The sequence below is a fragment of the Rhinolophus ferrumequinum genome, chromosome 15, assembly GCF_004115265.2.
Source record: "Rhinolophus ferrumequinum isolate MPI-CBG mRhiFer1 chromosome 15, mRhiFer1_v1.p, whole genome shotgun sequence".
Lineage (NCBI taxonomy): Eukaryota > Metazoa > Chordata > Mammalia > Chiroptera > Rhinolophidae > Rhinolophus > Rhinolophus ferrumequinum.
The window spans coordinates 27619655-27641347 of NC_046298.1; the positions used below are offsets into that span (position 1 = coordinate 27619655).

General features: G+C 50.3%; 1 protein-coding gene across 2 annotated transcripts in view; it reads left to right on the forward strand.

The window, feature by feature from the left end:
• The window catches only part of CMIP (c-Maf inducing protein), a 236836-nt gene that overhangs the window by 149628 nt on the left and 65515 nt on the right, over positions 1-21693 (forward strand). For both annotated transcript variants that reach the window (XM_033128172.1, XM_033128173.1), the window contains one exon: positions 6507-6557. In XM_033128172.1, the coding sequence (XP_032984063.1) occupies positions 6507-6557 (51 nt within the window). The remainder of the gene's footprint in view (positions 1-6506; positions 6558-21693) is intronic.

Below are 21693 nucleotides of genomic sequence, written 5' to 3' on the forward strand. Positions count from 1 at the left end.
CTGAGTGACCCTCAGGACTCTGAGCTGTGCCCTGTGTCCCAGGGGATCAGGTCACCCCTGCTTAGCTGCCCACAGGGCGGTATGGGGAGTCTGTCCAGAAACGTTTCCTCTCCTCCCAGCCGGGCGCAGCCCTGTCCTCTCTCCTGTCCTTGGAAGGCACTCAGAGACGCCTGCACAGGGATCCGGACATCCCCCAGCAGCTGAAACTAGACAAGCTGAAGGAAGGAACAGTTTATGGCCCACGCTTGCCTCGACCTTTCTGACTCCATCAGCAAGATGGGGAGTGGTCGTGTGGAAGCATATGTGCCATGAGCCACATCCCCTCTTCTGGAGGAAAGTTCCGGCCCCACCCTCTTGTTTGTGGGGTGGGGCTTCCTGGTGATTGGACTGGGCACCAGGTCCTTCATTTTCTCTCCCTTCGTCAGCATAATGCTTTCAGATTTCCCAGACCAGTTCCTGGAGCCTGTTGGAGCCCAAGCGTGTTTTCACGTTTGGGGTGGACAGTAGAGCGAACAGGCTGTGGGGTCAGACAGACCTGAGTCCCAGCCCAGCTTTATCATCCTCTACCTGTGTAACCTTGGGTAGCAGCAGTAACCTCTCTGGACCTCTACTTTATCTGTGAACTGGCCCCATAATACTTGTCTCCCTGGATATTGTGAGGATCAGAGATGTTACATGTAAAATACGTGGCACTGTGCTGGGTACATAATAGGTATTCAGGAAAAGACTGCCATGATTATTTCTAACGCACTCAAATACAACTTGGAGAAAGGAAGCTATCAAGGTTGTATAGTTCTTTTGAAGCTCTGCTACACATCACATTTTCTTCAATGAGCAGAATGGGTATAGTGATGCTTCATCCATCTGTCCATCCATTGACCCACTTACCATCTGTCCATCCTTCCATCCAATCTTCATCTTTCATCCATCTTCTCATTCATTCATCCACCTGTATGTTTATCCATGTGTTCATCTATCCATTCATCCATCCACCCACCTATCCATTTATACATCTGTCCATCCATCCATCCAGCCAGCCAGCCAGCGAGCCAGCCAGCCAGGGCAAGCAGGTTATGCTAGGTTATGCTACAGTGACAAGTAGCCCCAAATTCTAAGTGGCTTAAAACAGTAAAAGATTATTTCTCACTCATGCCGAGTGTTCATGGTGGGTCAGCTGGGAGCTCAGTTGGTGGAGGAGCATGCACCATCTGGAACGTTCCTGGTTACCTGGTTACCAGGGAAAGGGAACCTACTAAATAGTGCACTGGCTCTCAAAGGCTTCCACTGGAAATGACACAGGTCACGTCAGCTCATGTTTTACTGGCCAAAGCAAGTCGCCTGGTTCCGCGTACCTACCATATGTTAGAAGGGAGCTAGAAACACTGGGGAAGGACACTGATGAGACTACAGCAAGTCTAGGCCTCAGAAACATGGCAGGGGAGGGAAAGTTGGGTTAAAGTCTGGTCCTTAACCTGTGGTCTATGGTATAATTGGAAACTGCCTGCACCATTGTATGGGTGTGTGTGGTGCACAAATGTGTATATTACTTGGGTGTGAGTTCATAGCTTGTTTCAGGTTCTCATAAATCCCCCAAACATTGAGAATCCCTGGACTCGGTGGCCCTTAAAATCCTTTTGAGGCTCAGATTCAAAGAGCCTCCTTCATTATAATGAACAAATGCGGCTGAGGCCTCTGTCTTCCTCCGAAGTGCAGGCAGCCTAGAGGGGGGGGAGGGAGGCATGTGGCCACTTCTCCTCTTTGGGCAGAGGAATAATAAGCCTGGTGGGTGGGGTGGGAGACATTCGAGATCTCCTTGCTGTCCAGGACACTCCCTGCTGGGAGGAAGCGCAGGAGAGCTGGGCAGCATGACTCTTCTTGTCCAGCATTCTTGCGCTTTGCTTTACATGTACTTCGTTCATTCAGTGAAACTTTTAACACTGGCCTCACTGGGGAGGTCGCCTCTAATCCTGCCTCGTTTCCCAATCCTGAGGGTGGGACTGGTAAGCTGCAGGGTTGGGATAAGGGTTCTACGCGTGGCAAGAAGAAGCACAGGCAAGTGGAAGAGAAGGATGGTCCTGGCTGAGGCATCGGGGATGGCGAGGGGGTTTGAAAGCAGAGAAAGGTGAGCACGTGGCATATGAGGAGCCGTGGGCAGTGGGGGCGATGGCGTGGTCAGGGGCTGGGTCAGACTCCTAGGTGGGCATAGGGTGTTTCCTCACCTGTGAGATGGAAGATGGGCGTATTCACGTCCTCACCTCACAGTGATGTGTGTAAGGCATTTTGCACGATCTTGTTCAGTAACATCCGGTTATTGTTATTGGCCTGCAGGATCTCAGTTGATCCCCACGTAGAAAGCAGGCTTCCTGTGCCTGTGTTACAGATGAGAAGGTCCACAGTCACACAGGTGTTTTCAGCTGGATTCCGCAGACTGCTCTGTTGCACCCAAACCTGCCTTCTTTCCAGACGCCACGCTGACTCCTAGGGTTGAGAGTCCCAGGGAGGATTGTGCTGTCCAGGAAGCTGGGTGTGACTGGGCAAGGGGGCTTCGCACTGTCCCCCATGAGGAAAGACTTGGAAAACTCAGATTGTTCTGCCTGAAAAGGTTAGGCTGAGAGGGGAGATGACAGACGCAAGTGAGGTGGTAGTTGATGTCACTGAAGAAACCCTCCACCCCTTCTAGAGAGCAAGTACCGCTATGAAAGGCAGGACACAGTGGACCCAACTGAGCATGGGGGCAGGAGAGAAAATCTGTTGATCGGAGCCAGAAATCAGCTGGTGTGTGAGCTCTGGGACCTGGGAAATGCCAGGAGGGCTCGTGGTGTAACGGGGAGCAGCCGCTGCTCTGGGAGCTGGCTGGCTCCTTCCAGAGGAACCGCTGCAGGGAAGATGCCTTGGAACGTCCACTTTCGAGAAGAAAGAAGGACCAGTGGGGCCATACATATCCATCAGGACTCTTGGATGCAAGCAGCTGAAATGGGCACAGCTATCTTAAGCAGGAAAGGAATATACTAGAAGGATTGATGGGAACCTGGAGAGTAGGCTTAGGAAATGGACTGGAGCTAAGGCAGGTGGGGGACCAGTAACGTTCTTTACAGGAAGACACCGCCCCTACCTCATAATGAACTCTCACGCCCCTCATCTTGACATCATTTTGCTCAAGACCCAGGTCCTGGGCAAGAGCTTCTGCTTGACCCGGCCCAGATTCCTTGCTCACACACGGCCACGGGAGGGGCTGGGAGGCCCTTTTAAAGATCCCTAACCAGGGCTCACACATGGGGGAGGTTCCTAGAATAGAAGAGGCTGGGCTGGTCATGGGAGAGACAGGTCTGTGTTGGATTTGTTTGCCGAGACGGAGGAAGGGAGTCAGCGTCTACCACTTACCACCACCCACACTGTTGCATTGTCTGTGCGACAGATCCTGTCGGAGCAGGTACTGCTGATCAGCGCTGGGGATTTGGGAATAAGACCCTGCTCTCTAGGAGCTCATAGTCCAGTCATTCATTCATTCATTCATTCACTCATTCATTCAGCAGGTCTCAGTCACCACTGTGGTGGTCACACACCGGCATGTATTTATAGGGCAGCATAGTGAGGCCAGTGGCACAGAACAGAAAGAGATTGAGGGTCTCTTTTCCTTCTCCCTCTCTTACACCTTCCTCTCTTCTTCTCTGTCCTTTCTCTTCCTTTTTGTCTTCACTTGGTCATTCAATGCAGCCGGTGAGACCTAAACACTGCCCAGGCTCACTGTGCACCCTCAGAACTAATGGAACAACCCATGTTAGCACTAAACCAACCTTGCCGTACCTCCAAGATTCATTTCCTACTGCTGCTGTGACAAATAATCACAAATGTAGTGGTTAAAACAAAACAAATTTGTTATCTACAGTTCTGGAGGCTGGACGTCCAACACAGGTCCCACTGGGCTAAAATTAAGGTGTCGGCAGTGCTGGTTCCTTCAGGAAGCTCGAGGGGAGAATCCGTTCCCTGGCCATTTCCAGCTTCTAGAGGCTGCCCGCATCCCTTGGCTCATGGCCACATCATTCCAACCTCTACATGCATCTCTGACTCTCTGACCTCCTGCCTCCCTCTTGTATGGACCCCTTCTGATTATGTGGGCTCACCCGCCTAATCCAGAATAACGGCCTCATTTCAAGATCCTTAATCACTTCTGCAAAACCCCTTGGCCCTCTATGATATCATATTCACAGGGGATCAGGATTTGGACAATCTTTGGGGGTCCTTTATTCAGCTTCCCACACCTGCCCCTTTCGCTGGCCACCTTGGTCTGTTAGGCTTAGAAAGAGCTGTGGACCAGGAGCGTCCTGGAGCCATTCATTCCGGCTTGTACCGGCTCCTGAAAGCCAATCGTGTATCTTTTCCCAATTTTGGTCCAGGAACAGAATCTGCCAAGGTAGCATCATTCACAGCACAGAAGTTGGCACACACTGTGATCAGTGTTTTTTATTCCGGAGAGCCTGTTGTTGTACATTTATCAGTACACCACTGGCCGTGGCTGCCACCGATATTGAGCACCTCTGTCTGCAGTGTTTGCACGTGCCGGGCATGGCACTAAGTAAGCATTTTACATGGATTAATCTCATCGTTGGGATCTTGGCACCGTTCTCCGTGTGCATGGGATGTATTTTGTCATCCTAATGAACAAGAATTGTCATGAGACCACAGAGCTAGGTCAGCACTGACAGGAGGTGACCCAGCCGTGGACCCTCCAGAGTGCTGCTAGTCCTGTGGCAGAGTCCCCTTCGGTCTTCTCCTTTCAGTCAGGTGTCACAGGCTTTGTGTCATAAGGGGACTTGGTCCAGGTCACACCACTAGACCATGGGGGAGTCCAGACTTGAACCCAGGTCTGTTGGAGACTCAGCCACTGCAGAAGTCCCTGATCACACAGATGGTGTCCCCCAGCCCACTTCCCACTCTGGGCAGACGCAGCTCGCCTCCAGGTGCTGGTGTGAATCTGCTCAGGGTTTGGAACAAGCCTCTGAGCCTGATTCCCCTCATTCATTCAAGCCCAGAATTTCCCCGAACTCTGCCCTGGCAGAGCAGCTGATGTTTCCATGGCGATTGGGGTGAGAACTTGGGGATACCCGGATCTCCTGACTGAGGGTGACCCAAAGTTGTACATGCTTGTGTATGCACGAGTCTGCATGTGCATGGGTTGGGGGCAGAAGGGGCCTTTGATGTTTAGAGGCTCTGGTCTTTGTGAGAGTCCCTTGACCGTCAGGGCCAGGGTCACTTGGAGAAGAGGGCTTTGGGGTCAGGCAGGGAGTGATGCTGCATTTCTGCCCTGGGAGGTGGTTGGTGGGAAACTGGGACTGCCATCACATTGTGCTTTGCAGCATGCGCCTGACCACCTGGCTTCAAGGCCTGGCCCTATGTCTGCAGCCTGTGAGCCTGCGGGAAAATTCTTAACCTCCTGAGCCTCAGTTTCCTCATCTGTATTGTAGGGTGAACTGCTAACAGTCCCAGCTTCCCAGGATAGACCTGCAAGGACTGAATGAGCCAATCCATGTAGGGCTTACATAGTCCATGTGTAGTGCTGCATCTGGCACACATTAAATGTCCTGTAAATACTACTGTTGCCATCAGCAAATCTAGAAGCGGGGGTCGGAGCGGCAGCGACATGCATCAGAGTCGGCAGGGCCTTCCTCCGGCTACGTTGTATTTGAGAGGAATTGAAGATGGTGGTGCTAACAATAATGATGGCTTCACTTCTGTGTGAGCACCTGTGTGTCCAGATGCTTTGAGAGGCTTTATGGGTATCATACCCAGTCCTCATGACATCCCTGAATGATCGCGGTTATTGTCCCCATTCTACAGATAAGAAAATCAAGGCTGAGTTGCCCAAGGTCTCTGAACTAGGTGTTGTGGATAAAGGAAGGTTTTGCTCTCCACCCGTTGATTTTTAACTCAGTTCTGCATGAGTTCAAGGCTGGCTGCTTTTCTACCATGACTTTCTGCAGTTGGCAAGAAGTGCAGTGGTTAAACCTGCAGGCTTGGGAGCCTGAGTTGAAATGCGTTGATGTGAGATCTCTGGGTCTCAGTTTTTCCCACTGTGAAATGGGTATAGTGTCACCCACATCTTAGGGCTGTTGTGAGGGTTGATAACAGAATATGTGGATAACAACTGCCAGGTGCCCGGAGTACTTGGTACAAAGGAGACATGCAAACTGCTCCCAGCATCATCATCCCACCACCATGCCTCTTTCCCGTTCATCCAGGCCACTGCTGTGATCCTAACTAAGTTGAGATATGCATGCAGTTAAAGCTCTTCCAGGTACCCGTGTCTGAAGTCACTCCTACCCAGCAAAATAAGCACACGATAGCAGTGAGATCTTACTTCAGAAAAGGCCCCCTGGTTACACTTTTATTTTGGTTTTACACCCAAAAGGTTGGACAGACAGGCTGGGGCTCTTGTACTGGCCTGTGAAATGCTCTGAAATGCTGTAAGCCAGTGACCGGACTTTGCTGTCCTGTTCTTGTCATTGCAGGCTGCCAACAGCTACCTGCGAGACCAGTGGTTCCATTCTCTGCAGTGGAAGGTAAGTCCTGACTCGGTTGCTCATTTGGGCATGGCTCAAAGCTGGCCTGTTACCCAGAGGCATGAAGGCGGAGAGCTCTTGCCTTTCACATGGTTTAGCCAAGGAACCTTGCTGCATTGTGTCAAAGCATCTCCCACTTCGCCCTCTGACTGACGTTTGATATCCTCCGTGCGGTGCTGAAGCGGCATTCCTGCCCCATTGGCCTTGACTTTGCTCCTGAGCCTTATAGCGTTGTGCCTGCTTCTAGAAGGGTGTAGACCTGCTTGCTCTCAGAACAGGGGCTTACCTGAGGGGCTGGGAGAGGCTGGACTTCAGGGGTTCGAGATGTTGGTTTGAATATAACTTGTAAAGGTAGCAGCAAAGGTAAATTTACTAGACATTGAAAGGCCCAATTCCATAGTCTCCACTCCCTTTCAGTTACCTGGATCTTTGGCCCAATTTCTTGGCTTTAGCTCTTCATGGGATGGTCTAGAACCTTCCAGTACATAAGGAAAATTAGTCTTCTACTGGTCACTTTCAAACCCAGGAGCCAGATCTGCTGAGAAGGGTCCTCCTAGCCACCCCACCCCGGGACCCCACGACCTTCTCTGTCTACCTCTGTTGCTCAGGACCGAGGGGGCATGGAATGTGCCCTGCCTCCCTGTCTCTCCTGCCTTCTGATCTTTTAGTTTAGAATAAGCTGTGACAGGCTTGTGGCCTCACGGACCCAGCAGGGTCTGGCTGGAATGGCCGCTACATGTCCTGAGCTATCATTTTTACTGGAAGTCGGGGAGCCCCAGAGGATGAGTGGCTGGCCCTCTGCAGGGTTTAAGGCCATGTGCCATCTTGGGCTGACCAAGGGGACACTCCGAATGCCTCTCATGTCTCTGGAGGGGCTCTCATCGTAGCCAGGCGGAGGACGGAAATAAAACCTCGGAAAATTACATTCCTGGTCCCAAAGAGGGCCACTCCTCTCTGCTCCCCCTGACAGCTGCATGTTCTCTCGCTTTATTGCCCATGTGGCAATCTTAGAAGCTGAGCGTGAGTCTCCAAGTTGGGGCTCCTAAGGGAAAGGACTAGATTTATTGAGCACCTATAGTGTTCCAGGAACTTGTGTCTGGGCTCATGTCCATTTTACTCTTACCACAGTCTTATAAGGCTGATTATTTTCATTGTTCCCATTTTATGTATAGGAAAGGTGAGGCTAGACAACTCCCATAGCTAGTAAGGGCCTGATGCGGGGTTCAGACCTACGTCTTTCCCATACCTGTAGGTGTCTGAATATAGGTAGAAGGCACTGGGTGGCAGCTAAAAAAACAAGGTGGCACATGCCTGCTCATGGAGTCAGCAGGTGCTACTGAGAGCTCGATTTCCCCAGGGAAATTGTCCCTAAGGCCTGGCTCTCTGCGGCTAGCTGTGTTCCAGGACAGGCAGGGCATACATCAGGACCTACTGGGAGCCATCTGGAAGTTCAGTGCCAGAGCAGGTGAGAAGGAGGGAGGATAGCAGAGATGGTGGTTTTAGGGGGCTGCCTGAAGGAGGAAGCCATTTCATTGCCCCTGACAGCGGCTGCCTACGTCTCCCCTCTTTGTTCTCCATGTGTTTCCCGTGTGAGTCCTCAGTAAACGATTGCCTTGCTTTTCCTTAGCTCAGGATGGGGCCGAGAGTACTTAGAGACATACAGCCTGGCCAGCAGGATGGGAAAATGCCTCGTTGAAAAGATGGCCAAGATCGGTGTCTAGGGAGAGGCTCTCTTTTGTGATATTCCCCAGAGCTCTGCTTTCTGCTTTGCCTTGGTCAATGTTGTTTTCAACGGCGACTTACTGGGAACACCTAACAGGGCAGTGCTGGTGAAATTTGTAATACCATGGGATCATTAGATGGTGGGCATAGAAAGCTGAATTTCGGGAGACTGCCTAGAAGGATGATTGGAAAGTGACAGACTTGAAACATAAACATTCAAATGTCAAGGATTGCATGTGGGGTTCAGACTGTTGATTGAGAAAGTACAGAATTGGACATCCCAGGGCTTCTAGCAGTTCTCATAAACAGCTGGATGTCTGCACTAAATTTTGGTGACATTCGGTTTATTTATGGTTGTGAAATTTAATCAGTTAAATTAAAAATAAAAGAAAGCATCCAGGAAACCCAAGATATGGTGTCAAGGAACCAGCAAGTGTTCAGCAGTGTGTGGCCCTTTAGCCAGGGGGTGGGTGGTGACTTTTGTTTTCACTATAAGCATTCAGTTATGTCTTAGGCATGTGTAAGATACTGGCTGTTTTTCCTCTTTGACAGTTGTCACTGTACGACTACTACTACTACTACTACTAACACACACACACACACACACACACACACACACCCCTTAGGTGTTTTTCCTCTTTGACAGTTGTCACTGTACGACTACTACTACTACTACTACTAACACACACACACACACACACACACACACCCCTTAGGTGTTTTTCCTCTTTGACAGTTGTCACTGTACGACGACTACTACTACTACTACTAACATAACACACACACACACACACACACACACACACACACCCCCACCCACCCACCCACCCACCCCCCCAGGTATGCTGCCACCAGGTGGCAGTGGTTTCTCAGTGTCTGCAACTTGATTTCATTCCTGTGGCTGTTTGCCACCCAGTTTTGATGAGATTGGAGGAGGCTTGCTCTCCTTCCTTTTAAAATGGCAAAGATACATAAGGTGTTTTGGAGGCACTGCTGGCTAGTGAAATGAACTAAGAGACCTGGATTCGAATCCTGGTTCTGTAGCTTACTCGCCTTGTGGTCTGCATAGATTCTAGCAAGTATTCACTAATTCAGATGCAGTTACCGAGTACCTACATGTACCAGGCATGGCCAGGCTCTTTCCTGCTCATTGTCATTCAGCAAATGAGGGAACCAAGGCTCAGAGAGGTCTAGTGACTTGCCCATAGTCACAAGCAGATTTCAGTATAGATCTGTGGGTCTGCCCGGCCTCCTTCGTGCAGCAGCACCCAGTTCTAAACCCTTCAGCTCGCTCAGGATGTGTCTTCTGTTTCTCCTCGTACAGCCATGGTCTCCTCCATAGTTACAACCAACCATTTTGGGTGTTTCCTTTTTCTTTTTTCCCGTTTTTTCCTTTCTTTTCTGTATCGTTAATTAAAAAAGAGAATCAGTAGAACTTCAAAATTAAGGATTTTAGAAATTCCCACAACCTCGGTTTGGGTTTTAAATTTTCTAAATGTTGTCTTTGTCTTTTTTCCCCCTACACCAAATACGTATTTGCATGTTGTAGCCACAGTGCACATAGAGAATACATTCTTCTACTTGTAAAGAACATTTCCTCTTAAATACTGTTTTCCCACTGATTTAGTTTTTATCGAGTTGTCCTGGTATGTCTAGGGCATTCTCAACACGGGCGGTATTGCCCCCAAGAGGACCCAAACTGGTTGTTTGGGGCTTTAAAAACCTTGTTACAATAGTGTATGGCCCTCCAAAGTTCAGCTCTACTCAAGAAAATCTTATTTTTCACTATTTAATTTCAAAGGGAGGAGGCATGGGGGGATGCAGTGTCTAAAACGGTTCCTTAGGGAGACGATCATGAAGAAAGGTTGAAATACACTGCTGGAGAAGCTACCTCATGTTGCGTTGTGGAGCGAGACAGAGTATAAATAAAATATCTGTATAATATGCTTGGCAATCTCTGAGCCGTCCTCCGAACACCCTTATGTGAGGCTGCAGCTCTGAATTCCTGTGTGTTCACACGCCATCACAGGCCATCCAAGTCCATTGGGGGCATTTCCTCAGCACTGGGCTCTATGTTTTGAGTATCATCTGTCTCACTGAATAGTCTTTCGTTATCGACGTTTGCAAGTGAAGAAATTTGAGTCACTTGCGCGAGGTCTCGAGGCCACCCTGAAGGGGAGCAGGGTTTGACCCACAGTGTGTTAGGCCCCAGGATCCCCTTCCCTGTCCCCACCCCAGCTGCTCTGTTCTTCCTCTCAGCCTCCCACCCTCCCACCTTCAGCCAGAACTGGTCAGGGAGATCCAGAGGAGGCCTGGAGCCCCAAAGGAAGACAACCAGCATCTCTGGACCCAGGAAAGCGGGTGGGATGGGATTCCTCGGGACATCGGAATGGCCACTGCAGCCCTCCCAGTGTCCATTGGAGCAGAGCATGCTGTCCTGAGGCCTCCCGGGGGAGGCCAGCCCTGTTTGGTTTGGGTGGTTTGGCCCCTGAGGCCAATTCCTGAGGGTATGGAGGCATAAACAGTGTGCTGAGTTAATGAGACCTCCTTTCTGACTCAGGTGCACTTTGGAGGCCAGGTCCTGTGGAGACAGGCCTGTCCATGTGTGCATGGCTGGGAGGGGATAGCCTGGTTTGTGTGACAAAGCCAAGAATGTATTCCGGGCTCTGAAAGGAGGGTGTGTGTTTACAAAGCTGTGAGAAGACTGGTCTGTTTCTGTGTCCAAGATTTGAGGCGACAGGCCCTGAGTACCCGGCTGGAAGGAGACATGCACCAGGCCCGTAAAGGAGCCCTAAGAAGCGAGAGACCTGCTTTGCGTAGCCAGCGCGGCACTTCTGGTGCCTCCAGCTCTGAAAACCAGCCTTTTCACTTCCTCAGAGGGGTTCTTCAGGCCGTTGCACAGAAGTCTTGAAAACCCCAATGATTTTATCCCTAGGGGAAGCTGGGTCACTAAGAACGGCAGATTATATGTGAGACAAGAAGCTACCCTATTTTCCTGTCCCAAGGCTACAAGGCAGACGAAGGCCCTTGGCTCTGGGAAAATCCCAGTCCAGGTTTGCGTCTCTTCTGGCTGGCTGCCTGGCCACACTGCCTCTTTCTCCCCAGCAGGGTTTCCCGAGCCCCTGGGGTAACCAAAGCCTCATGGTCACCCCTGTTTAGGGCTCTGTCCCTCCTCTGTACAGAGTAGGAGGGTGGAAAAGAATGTGGGTTCGTGTGGGGGATGAGGGATTGTGACCATGTTATGAATGCATTGGGTATAGAGTGTGTTTATTTGGGCCTCAATTTTCTGTGAAATGGGGATAATACTATACTAGTACCTTGCTCATTGGGTCTTTTTGAGGATATGATGCTCCGTTGTTTGTGAAGCAGTTAGAAAGGGGCCCCCAGGAGCCAGTGCTATGGGAGCATCACTGCATGCACCTCTACTGGTGTGTCTCCTATGTGTTGGTGAGGGGGAGCAGCCAGCTCAGCCTCTGCTCCCTCTCCCAACCCCTCCCAGCCCCTCCTGGACCCCCAGTGTGGCATGTCTGTAAGAACCGAGGATGCGGGCAGTTTGTCCTCAGGAAGCCCTTCGCGGCACAGGCCGTGGAGTGTTTCTCAGGTTTTGGAGTGTCACTGCGCCTGGCACTTACTGCACATTCTCCCTTAATCCTCGTAATGATTCTGCAAGGTCTTCACTATCCTTTCCCGTAGATGAGGGGACCGAGAGTCTAAGGGACAAAAGACATTGCCAGGGACAGCCGGCTCCTAAGGATGTCACAATCTAGCTTCCACGTAAGGCCCTGGGGGAGCCTGTCCTATGCCTGAAGGCCCTGCTGAGGCACAGCCACCATCAGGGTCCCCAGTGGGCAGGTGAAGAACCAGAGGCTCAGAGGTGAAGACCGTGGGGACTGGAAGCCTAGGTTCTCTCTCATTAGGCTCCCCCCTGGGAAAGGCTGGGCCCATCACCCCCATTCCCATGCAGGGAGAGAGGCTCTAGCTGGTGTCAAGATTCCTGAAGAACAGGTTAGAGGGACAGAAGACCTTTGAGCTGATGCAGCCTCCTCTGAGGGGGAGCTCCTGGGGGACAGATGGGACCCTCTAGTGGGTGCTATCACCCCCACTCTGACCTTCCTCTTGGACCCACCTCCCACTCCCCTCCCCAAGGCCTTTCCTCCTAAGGGAAGAGCCATTTCTAGTCCTGCATCTGTGGCCCCAGACGACTTTCTCCACCCAACTGCTAAGCCCCCCGAGCTCAGGCACCCTGAGTCTTCCTCCAGCCCCCCTCGAGCACAAAATAGCAGGTGGTCTCCACCACCCTTCACAGGGACTTGCTCAATCACCCTGTTGAATCCTCCCAATCCTGAGGAGATGCCTCGTCCTCCTATTTTCTCATTCCACAAGTGTGGAGAGTGAGGCTGAGAGATGAAACCACTCGCTCAGGGTCACACAACTATTAAGTGGCAGAAGTGAGGTTTGAACACAAGTTCAACAGATTGCAGAACCTGGGAACTTAGCCACCTGGAACATACCTCCCAATGGCACACATGTGTGAGTGCCCACGCCAAACACATGTATACATACACACTAGACTGTCCCTCACACCTGTGAGCTTGCACTTCCTAACCATCCCCGCAGTTCCTTTTTGTTCTTGTGATTTGCATGTTTGGGGCCTTGTGTTTCTGAGCTCTACATTTTCTCTTAGTCTCACAAACGTCACCATGAGGGTTATGTAAATTAACCTCTGATTTGGCAATTCCCTGCTTGTCAGGGGTAGGAGCTGTCCGGCATGTAGCATAGCACAATGTCAGACCAGCCTGAGAAGGTCAAGCTCAGTGCCAGCCCCCTTACACATCTGCCCCAAACAAAAGGGGCACCAGTATCCTCAGATTCCAGTATCAAGGCCCTGTGTGCCCGGACCTACGCTTGCTCCTAACTCCCCTTTGCACTGGGCCACCACCCTCCTGTGTGGCTTCTGGCTCGGCTCACTTCATCTGGCCAAGCTGTCCCTTTGCCTGGAGGGAAGACATGAGCCCTGCTTCACCGCTGCACCACTTCTGTGGTGGCCTCGTCCCTCGCTGCCCTTCTCTGTCAGTCTCCCACTCTGTCTCTGCCTTTTTACAGCAGTCAGGAAAACATCTTTACAACCACATCAAGGGCAGCAGCAGCTCTGCTCCTGCCAGTCCCACCCAGTGACTGATAGCACCCTTGCAAGGCCCTTCCAGGCTTCGCCCATCTTTGCACGGACATTTGACCACTGTGGGCAGGTGCATGGACAGTCCTGCTGCTTCATTTCAACATTGCAGCTTAAACATTTCCGCACGTGTCCAGGCCTATGTGGACGCACCCTTGTGGGCATTTGGGCGGTTCCCGTTGTTCGTATTGTAGATCATGCAGACATGACTATCCCAATATTACAGCTTTTTCTTCTTTGGAACCACATTTTTCAGGGCAGATTTCCAGAGCGGGGTGTGTGTGTGTGTGTGTGTGTGTGTGTGTGTGTGTGTGTCTGTCTTACCATACATTGTTAGTTTGTTCCCAAAAGAATGATTTTTGCAATGCTTAAGGGTGAGGACTCTGGGCCACACTGCCTGGGTTCAAATCTGGGCTCCACCACTGCTCCTGGCTGTGTGACCCTACACTAGTTACTTTCCTCTCTGGGCCTTTATTTCCTCCTGGGTAAAAATGGGGTTCATAATAAGATCAAGGTTCTTGGGATGATTAAATGGGTTAATAGCTGTAAAGAACTTAGAACGGCACCTGCCATGTGAGTATTGGATCATTTATTCTTATTCTTATTCTTCTTTAATGATCAAGGACCCTGCTTCCCTTTGTGTAGACCTGTCCTAGAAGACAGCTCTAGAAGAAAGGAGGCACATGCATAGTGTGTGAGCCACCATCCCCCCGCGAGCCCGTGATAGGCATCACTAATCAGTCACTGCCCTCTTTGCCGTGGCAGAACTCTGCTCAACATAGCCCCCTGCTGGTCCACCTGAGTTCACAGAAGGAGGTCCCCTGCTTTAGGGACCTCGTAGTCCTGGGGTCAAGAATGTCAACTGTCGTGCCTCTGAGAAGGAAGGCAAAACAGGGAACCAGGACGGGTGGGTGGGAATTGGCCTCAGTGCTCTTACTGCCCCAGCCACAGGTCTGCTTCATCCAGGTCAAAAAGGCAGGAATTCCGTCAAGATTAATTTCTGGCACTTGGTCACAGAGGGCTTTGTGACCTCTTAAGAGGGGATCAAGGGATTCAGCAGAGCTCTGAGAAGGCAGGGGGCCCACCACATTCCAAGACTTCAGGAGCGGCCATGGCAGGAGATGCAGCCAGTGGTGGCGCTGAGCCCGAGAACAGAGGCCCTTACAGAGGCGAGTCCAGCCAGGCTGCATCAGCGCTTATGCCCAGCAGAACCGAGGGGAGGCCACAGGAGCTCAGGCTGCCAGTCCCCTGGGAGTGCCACAGTCCTCGGCAGCTCCCAGGCACAGCTCGTACCTCTCAGTGCGTCATTAGGGACCCTGTAACTAATAAGGGAGGCTTCAGGGATTGAAACTAACAAGTGGCAGAGGGCTGGGCAGCCTGGGGACCAGAGCTCATGCTCTTGTGGGCTTTCTTTACAGTAGATGGAGAAAACAGTTATTGGGTAATGTCAGGTGCTGTGCTGAGGGCTGTCGTGTGTGTGATCTCTCGCAACTTTGTCAAAGTTTGATTAGACTCATCTTGAGCTGAAAGGGCAAAGGACTCGTACACATCACACAGCTAGAACCAGGCAGAGCTGTTTTTGAACCCAGGGTAGTGGTCTCTGAGCCCAGCCTCCTGCTGCCAGTGGGAGGTGGCACCACTATGGACCTGGAGAAGGTGGGGGCATGTGCATGGAGCCCCATCTCTGAGCCACAGAGGCAGAGAAGCCCCAGGCAAGCATCAAGCCCTTGCAGTGGTCTCCACCTTCCCCAATCAGTGCTCCCTTTGGCGTTGACATGGGACATTTTGGTCTGTTTTTTAAATAAACTTTTCATTAAAGGATAGCATAGATAGCGAAGAGTGCACAGGTGAGAAGAATACTGCTGGATAAAGTCTCACAACTTCTCACGGGATTGATCCATGTAGCTGGCACCCAGAGCAGGAAACAGAGCATGACTGCCTCCCAGGAGCCCCAGGCCTCTCCAATCCCTCCACTCCCTCCACACCACACCCACCATGGGGAACCCCAATCCTGCCTCCTAGCAGCGTAGGTACATATATGTTTTCATACAGCTGAACTTTGTGTAAAGAGTTCAACCATGCAGGTTGAACTCTTGTGCCTGCCTCCTTTGGCTCAGCATTGCGTTTATAAGATTTATCTATAGTGTTGTATGTAAGCGATAATTTATTCATTCTCTTTGCTGGATGGTGTTCTGTTGAATGAATCAGTTATGAATTTGTTCATTCTGTTACAAATACATATTTCCAGGTTAGCTATTGTGAGCAGAACCATGACAAACATGCCTTTTGACAAACATATGTCCACATTCTAGTGAGCGTAGACCATAGGTTGGGCACAGGGACCCCTTTAATGGACACTGCCACCGGTTTCCCGAAGTGGTCGTACCAGTTTACACACCCGCCAGCTGTGCACAAGAGTCCTAAGGCACAGGATATTTAAAAAATCACATTTATTAAGGTTTTACTTTAATACTGAAAAGGACAAAGAGAACTAAAAAAATCCCCACTGTCCATAAACCTCTGTTAACACTTTTTAAGCTGAAAAGAAAAAATCAATCTATAATTTACGTAAAACAAAATGCATCCATCTTAATGGTTGGGTGTGGTGAGTTTTGACTATTATATTCACCTGAATAGCCACCACCCAAATTCCCGTCACCCCAGAAAATTCCCTCGTGTCCCTTTCCATGCAGTCCCCCCTCCCCCCAGATAGCCTCCGTTAAGATGTAAGACAAATGAAAGTTACGCATGTATGCGGTGATTCTAAAAATTATAGGAAGATATAAGACACACAGTCTCCTCCTCCCCCAAAGGCAGTCCTGTCAGATGTCCTGTGGGGCCTTTCCAAAGGTTTTTATGAATACTCCTTTTCAAACACCACGCAGGTTTGATTACCCTCACTGTTGTGTTCCTGCTTCTTTACCCTTTAAGGACCTTGGCGGCAAGGTCTCCATAGCAGCACATACAGATCTCCTCCTTTCCTTTTCACGGTTTTGTAGTCTTCCACTCAGGCCAGGGTCAAGCTGGATGGAAGTTTAGATTTTATAGTAAAACACTGTTGCCCAGATGGGGAAACTGAGTTCCTGAGGAAAAGGACAGGCATTTGTCGAGTACCTACTGTTGATGGACCAGACACAGCACAGCAGGAGGCGCTTTGCTACCTACAATCCTCACCCTCTAACCATCCCCACTTGAAAGGTCAAGAACCTGAAGCCAGGGGTCCTGGGTGGAATGAGCTGCCCCAGGCCACAGAGTGGGAAGTGGAAGAGCTGGGTCTGCACCCTGTCCCTGGAACCCCAAGCCTTTCCCTGCACCCTCCTGCCCCAGGCAGGGCTTCCCCAGTCCCTGTCAGAGGGCCGGCCTTGGGCTTTGTTTTGGGACATCCTAGACACCCCCACCCATTCCTGTGTGAAGGTCTTCCCTGGGCCCCAGGAATGGCTCATGACAGCCAGCTCTTCAAATGCCCAAGAAAGAAGTGCATTGTGGGTTGTTGCTTTCTTCCAGACAAGGAGGGAGGGATCAGAGCTTTTGTGTGTCATCCCACGCACACTTTGATGGGGGCTGATGAGTCACTGAACCATACAAGGAAGTTTTTTCACGTAAACGGTTTGTGGGTGAACTTGTTTTGGCCCTTTAAGGCAGATTTCTTTTCTCTTTTTTCCTCTTTAAATAAGTCTTTAAAACATAAACGTGAGGCAATATTTTGACTAGCAAGGCCTTTTGTTCTACAGGAATTGTAGCAGGTCCCTTTCAAAGCTGGGCAGTTGGAATTGCACCCCTGAGATGGGATGCAGGCCAGTATTTGGATGGAGTCATGGCAGGGGTCCAGCCTCGGAGGGAAGGTACCCTGCCCTTCTGTGTTTGCCCTGAGGCTCCTGCCTGCCTGTTGGCTCGGAGATGAGGCCAGAGATCCCAAAAAGAGCAGTGCCTGTCCCCACAGAGGAGTTAGATGTCACCTCACCCAGTGGTGAGAAAATACCCAGTGGGGCAGCCAGCTCAACTCTCTGGTTGAAAAGGTGTTTGGGAGAGAAGTTAATTGACCAGGAAACAACTGCAGCCCTGCTTCTTGAAGGACCCTGGTGCCTTCTTAGAACAAATAGACAGTTTTGCAGAAAGCCCTGAAATGGACAGAGAGCTGCTTTCAAGGAACCTGAAGCCACCCCTGATTGAGCCTGTTGACCACAGTGGTAGGAAGCCAAAGTGGCTTATTTCTGGGTGGGGGCTGAGGCAGGCCAGTCCTTGGAAGAAACCCTTTGACAGAGTGGGCTGAATCTGACCTCTGGACTGGAGCAGATGTCCAGGAGTATGTGGACCCTAAAATGCACACTTGGGAGGTCAGGGGCCCACTCATCATTGGCCAGAGATGGACATGAGCTACCCACTGGCATCTGTTTAGCTCTTTCATCTGTGAAGCATTTGTCAATGTCTGCACTGAAGTTTCCATCCAGGACGGTCCTCATCTCCTCCCAGGCCTCCCCGCCATGATGGTCCCAGGGATTTTTGAACCAACAGCTCAGTGGTTCTCAAACTGGGGTTCCCAGATCAGCAGCATCTGCATGGCCGGGGAACCTACTGGAAGTGCAAATGTTTGTCTCACAAACTCGAGAGTGGCTCATAAACTGGAGAGTTTTACACACCTACCAGGTGATTCTGATACACACCACAGTTCAAGAACCACTGCAGTAGTTTGAAGGAAAAGCAGTAGACATTTCGTGAGCTCCTACTATTTACCATCCACTTCATCTGTGTTATCTTATTTAGGCCATACAGTGTCCCTAGGAGGTGGGGATTGTCCCCATTGTACAGATGAGAAAACCGACTCTCAGATTAAATAATTTTCCCATGTTTTCCAGCCAGAATTCAGACCCAGGCCTGAACTTCCTTCTGTGTCCATTAGGCCCTGTTGCCAGGTCCCTCTCAGCCTGAGATCAGGCATACATAGCCAAACATATCGGTAGCTTCTGGATTACTCTGCTAGCATCTCTTCCATTTGTGCAGGTAGCTTAGACTTCACCACGATGGCCACCCTCAAGTCCCATTCCTGGACTCTATCTTGGACTTCCCTCGGCGTCCTGTCTGAGGGACCTTCCTCCACAAGGAAGGTGAGGCCCTGTGTAAATCCTGCCTCTCCACAAGACCCCCTATCCAGGAAGGCAGGCAGGAGTATGCCTTACTCTAGATTTAGACACACCATCACTACCTGCCGGACTACGTATGTTGGGGATCAACTGTAAATTAATTTGTCAGGGAACTGGATCCTCCTCCAGGGTGCTCATAAATTAAGGCCTTTTGTAGACGGAGCCATGGCTGCAGCCCAGAGGAGACAGCCTGACAAGGAATGGAGGCTTCCCAAACAAAGAAAGGGATGAGCAGATGAGATGGCCTTTGAAGTATTGTGAGCTCTAGATAAAGTTCTCACTCCCATAACCAGCCGAGGCTCCCGTGGAGGAGCTCCTGTCTTGAGGCCAAGCAAGGAGCTCCTTATTTGGGACAGAGGTTTCCCTTTGTGGGCCCCAAGGAAACCGCCCTGTACTGGGTGCTGCGTTTCAGGGGAGCAAACGTCAGTAGGGGCTGACCCCTCTCACACGGCAGGAAAAGCGGCCTCTGGTACAGAATTTGCTTTTTTTTAAAAAAAATTACTAGGGGACAGCGTGCTTCTCCAGGGCCCATTAGCTCCAAGTTGTTGTCCTTTAATCTAGCTGTGGAGGGTGCAGCTCAGCTCCAAGTCCAATCACTGTTTTCAATCTTTAGTTGCAGGGGACGCAGCCCACCATCCCATGCGGGAATGAACCGGCCACCCTGTTTTTCAGAGCTCTCACTCTAACCAACTGAGCCATCCAGCCACCCCAGTATTTGCATTTTTAAAAGTCTTTGGTGGGTGGCTCTGACTCGGGGGTTTCCTCAGGAAATGGCATCTCCTGTTAATGATTGATAAGCGGTACTTACTGCAGCCTTTAGTATCATGATCAGGTTCTGCACGGGGCTCCCAGCACTAGAAACATCACTGAGAGTCACTGGGAAGGAATAGGATCTCCTTACCCAGAATGTTTTAAACATGGGGTCTTCCGCATGCTTGTGTGTGAAGTGACCGTCACAGTTATAGTTAAGGTGAAGCAGGACAAGTCTCTGGATATTTGAAGCCTAGAGAGGATGGGTGGGCTGTGTTCTTGGCGACCCTGGAGGTGTGCGCTGGACCCAGGGGACGAACGCAGGGCAGGCAGTGGCCCCCTGCGGAAGAGCTTTGGTCAGCAGGGGAACGCCCGGTCACTGAGGTGTGGCAGCCACAGTGTCTAATGGCACCTGCCAGAAGGACCGTCGGGAGGATTTGCACAGAGGATTTGCCTCATTTTTATTTTCTAAATATATATGCTCCGTTTGCCCAGTGGTGTTTGAGGTGGTTTACGAAAACACACAGCATGGGACAATGTACACGAATTGATAATGGAGCAACTTCACCAGGTGTTAGAAAAAGCAAGAGGCAGAGACCTAGGTATAATGTGATGTCCTTTCTGTAAAACAAAATGAAGAACAAAGCAACAAAAACTGAGGACCAACGTAAATCTCTCTCTGCATTTGCATGTGATTATATGTGACCGTGGAGAAAGATCTGAACTGATTATACCAAGGGTCAGTAGACTATCTGGTCCACCGCCTGCTTTTCTAAATAAGCAGGTTTTATGGGCACATAGTCCCATCCATTCAGGCTACAACAGCAGAGTGTGGCCGGGAAAGCCTGGAATATTTACTCTCCGGCCATTTACAGAAATTGTTTGCAAACGCTGATATATATCCCGGTGTTAACATGGATATGAGGGTGCGGGGGGGGGAGGGGAAGTAGGGGGGCAGAGGTGAGGTTAAAAAAAAAGCCAACATGTATGATATGGGCTGAATGTGTGTACACTTTTATACTGATATTGTGTGTGCGTGCGCACTCATGCATAGAAAGAGAATCCATGAAACAGTGGTCACCGGCACACAAAGTGCAGGCCGTGAGCCCACACGATGGAGTTCTTATGCCCTTTACTCTCTTCCCTCACACGGTTCTGTACGATTCTAGTTTATCAGTGAACATGTGTTATTTCAAAAACCAGGTAATCTGATAGAGCACCAAAAAGTCAAAAATAACAGATACCTTCCAGCTCTTTCTAAGAATGTGGGATTCTGACCAATTGGAGAATTCTGGGGACAGGACTGTACTATCTCCATGGTCCCAGTTTCTGAAATCTCTGGGGATTTGTTCCTTTGTTTCTTTTGAATTAAGTGTATGATACATGGATATGGCTTCCTGTGACAATTTGAAACATTATAGACAAAGCTGAAGCTTCCCCTTGCCACCGCCCCAGTCTTCTCTCAAGCCACTTCCTTCCCTGAGGAAGACAGCTGTCATCAGCCTGACATATGTCCTGCCCACCCCCCGCCCTGTGTGTTGGACCTGTATATGTGCAGTACATGCGTGTAAACATGTATATGCACATAGGCATGCGTGTGGTTTTGCTCCTCCACTTAGTGTTCCGTGGGAATGGACTCTATGGCAGACCTTTTAGCTCTCCTTCAGTCTTAATTGCTCTATGGCAGGGGTGTTCAAACTTTTTTCAACGTTGTTCACCAAGGGCCATATGCGGTAAAATACACAAACAGCCGGGCCACTCCCTCGAGGTGAAGTACGTATTGCCTCACCTGGTTTATTTAAGTAAACTAAATATATTTTTGGAATTTGCTGTGGGCCAATTAAAAGTGGATTGCAGGCCGCAGTTGGTCTGCGGGCCGCAGTTTGGACACCCCTGCTCTATAAGTATTACACTGTGCATGTGGGCCATGGTTTATGTCCCTATCGGTGGGCATTTAGGGGTCTGTAGTCACCCTTATTTTTTCTCAAAGGTTAACTATCTTTAATCAATGTCCTACTGAATTCAATAGCTACCATTATTGAGTACCTACAAAGTGCAGGGCATTCAACATGAAATAATCACATTTAACCTTGTCAACAGCTGCAAGAGACGGCTGCTACCATTATCCCATTTTACAGATGGGGAATCTGAGGTTCAGAGAGGTGCTTTAATTTGCCTGAGGCTGCACAGCTTATAAGTGGGAGATCAGAAGTTCGAATGCTGATGTGTCCCACTCTTGGTTCGTACACCTGAAAGCCAAAACGGCCTTGCTTGAGCCTCTGTTTTCCCAGATTTGACAGGCTGGTGGGCGAGGCAAGTGAGCAAAGGACAGTGAGAATGTAGTGTTGGGTGT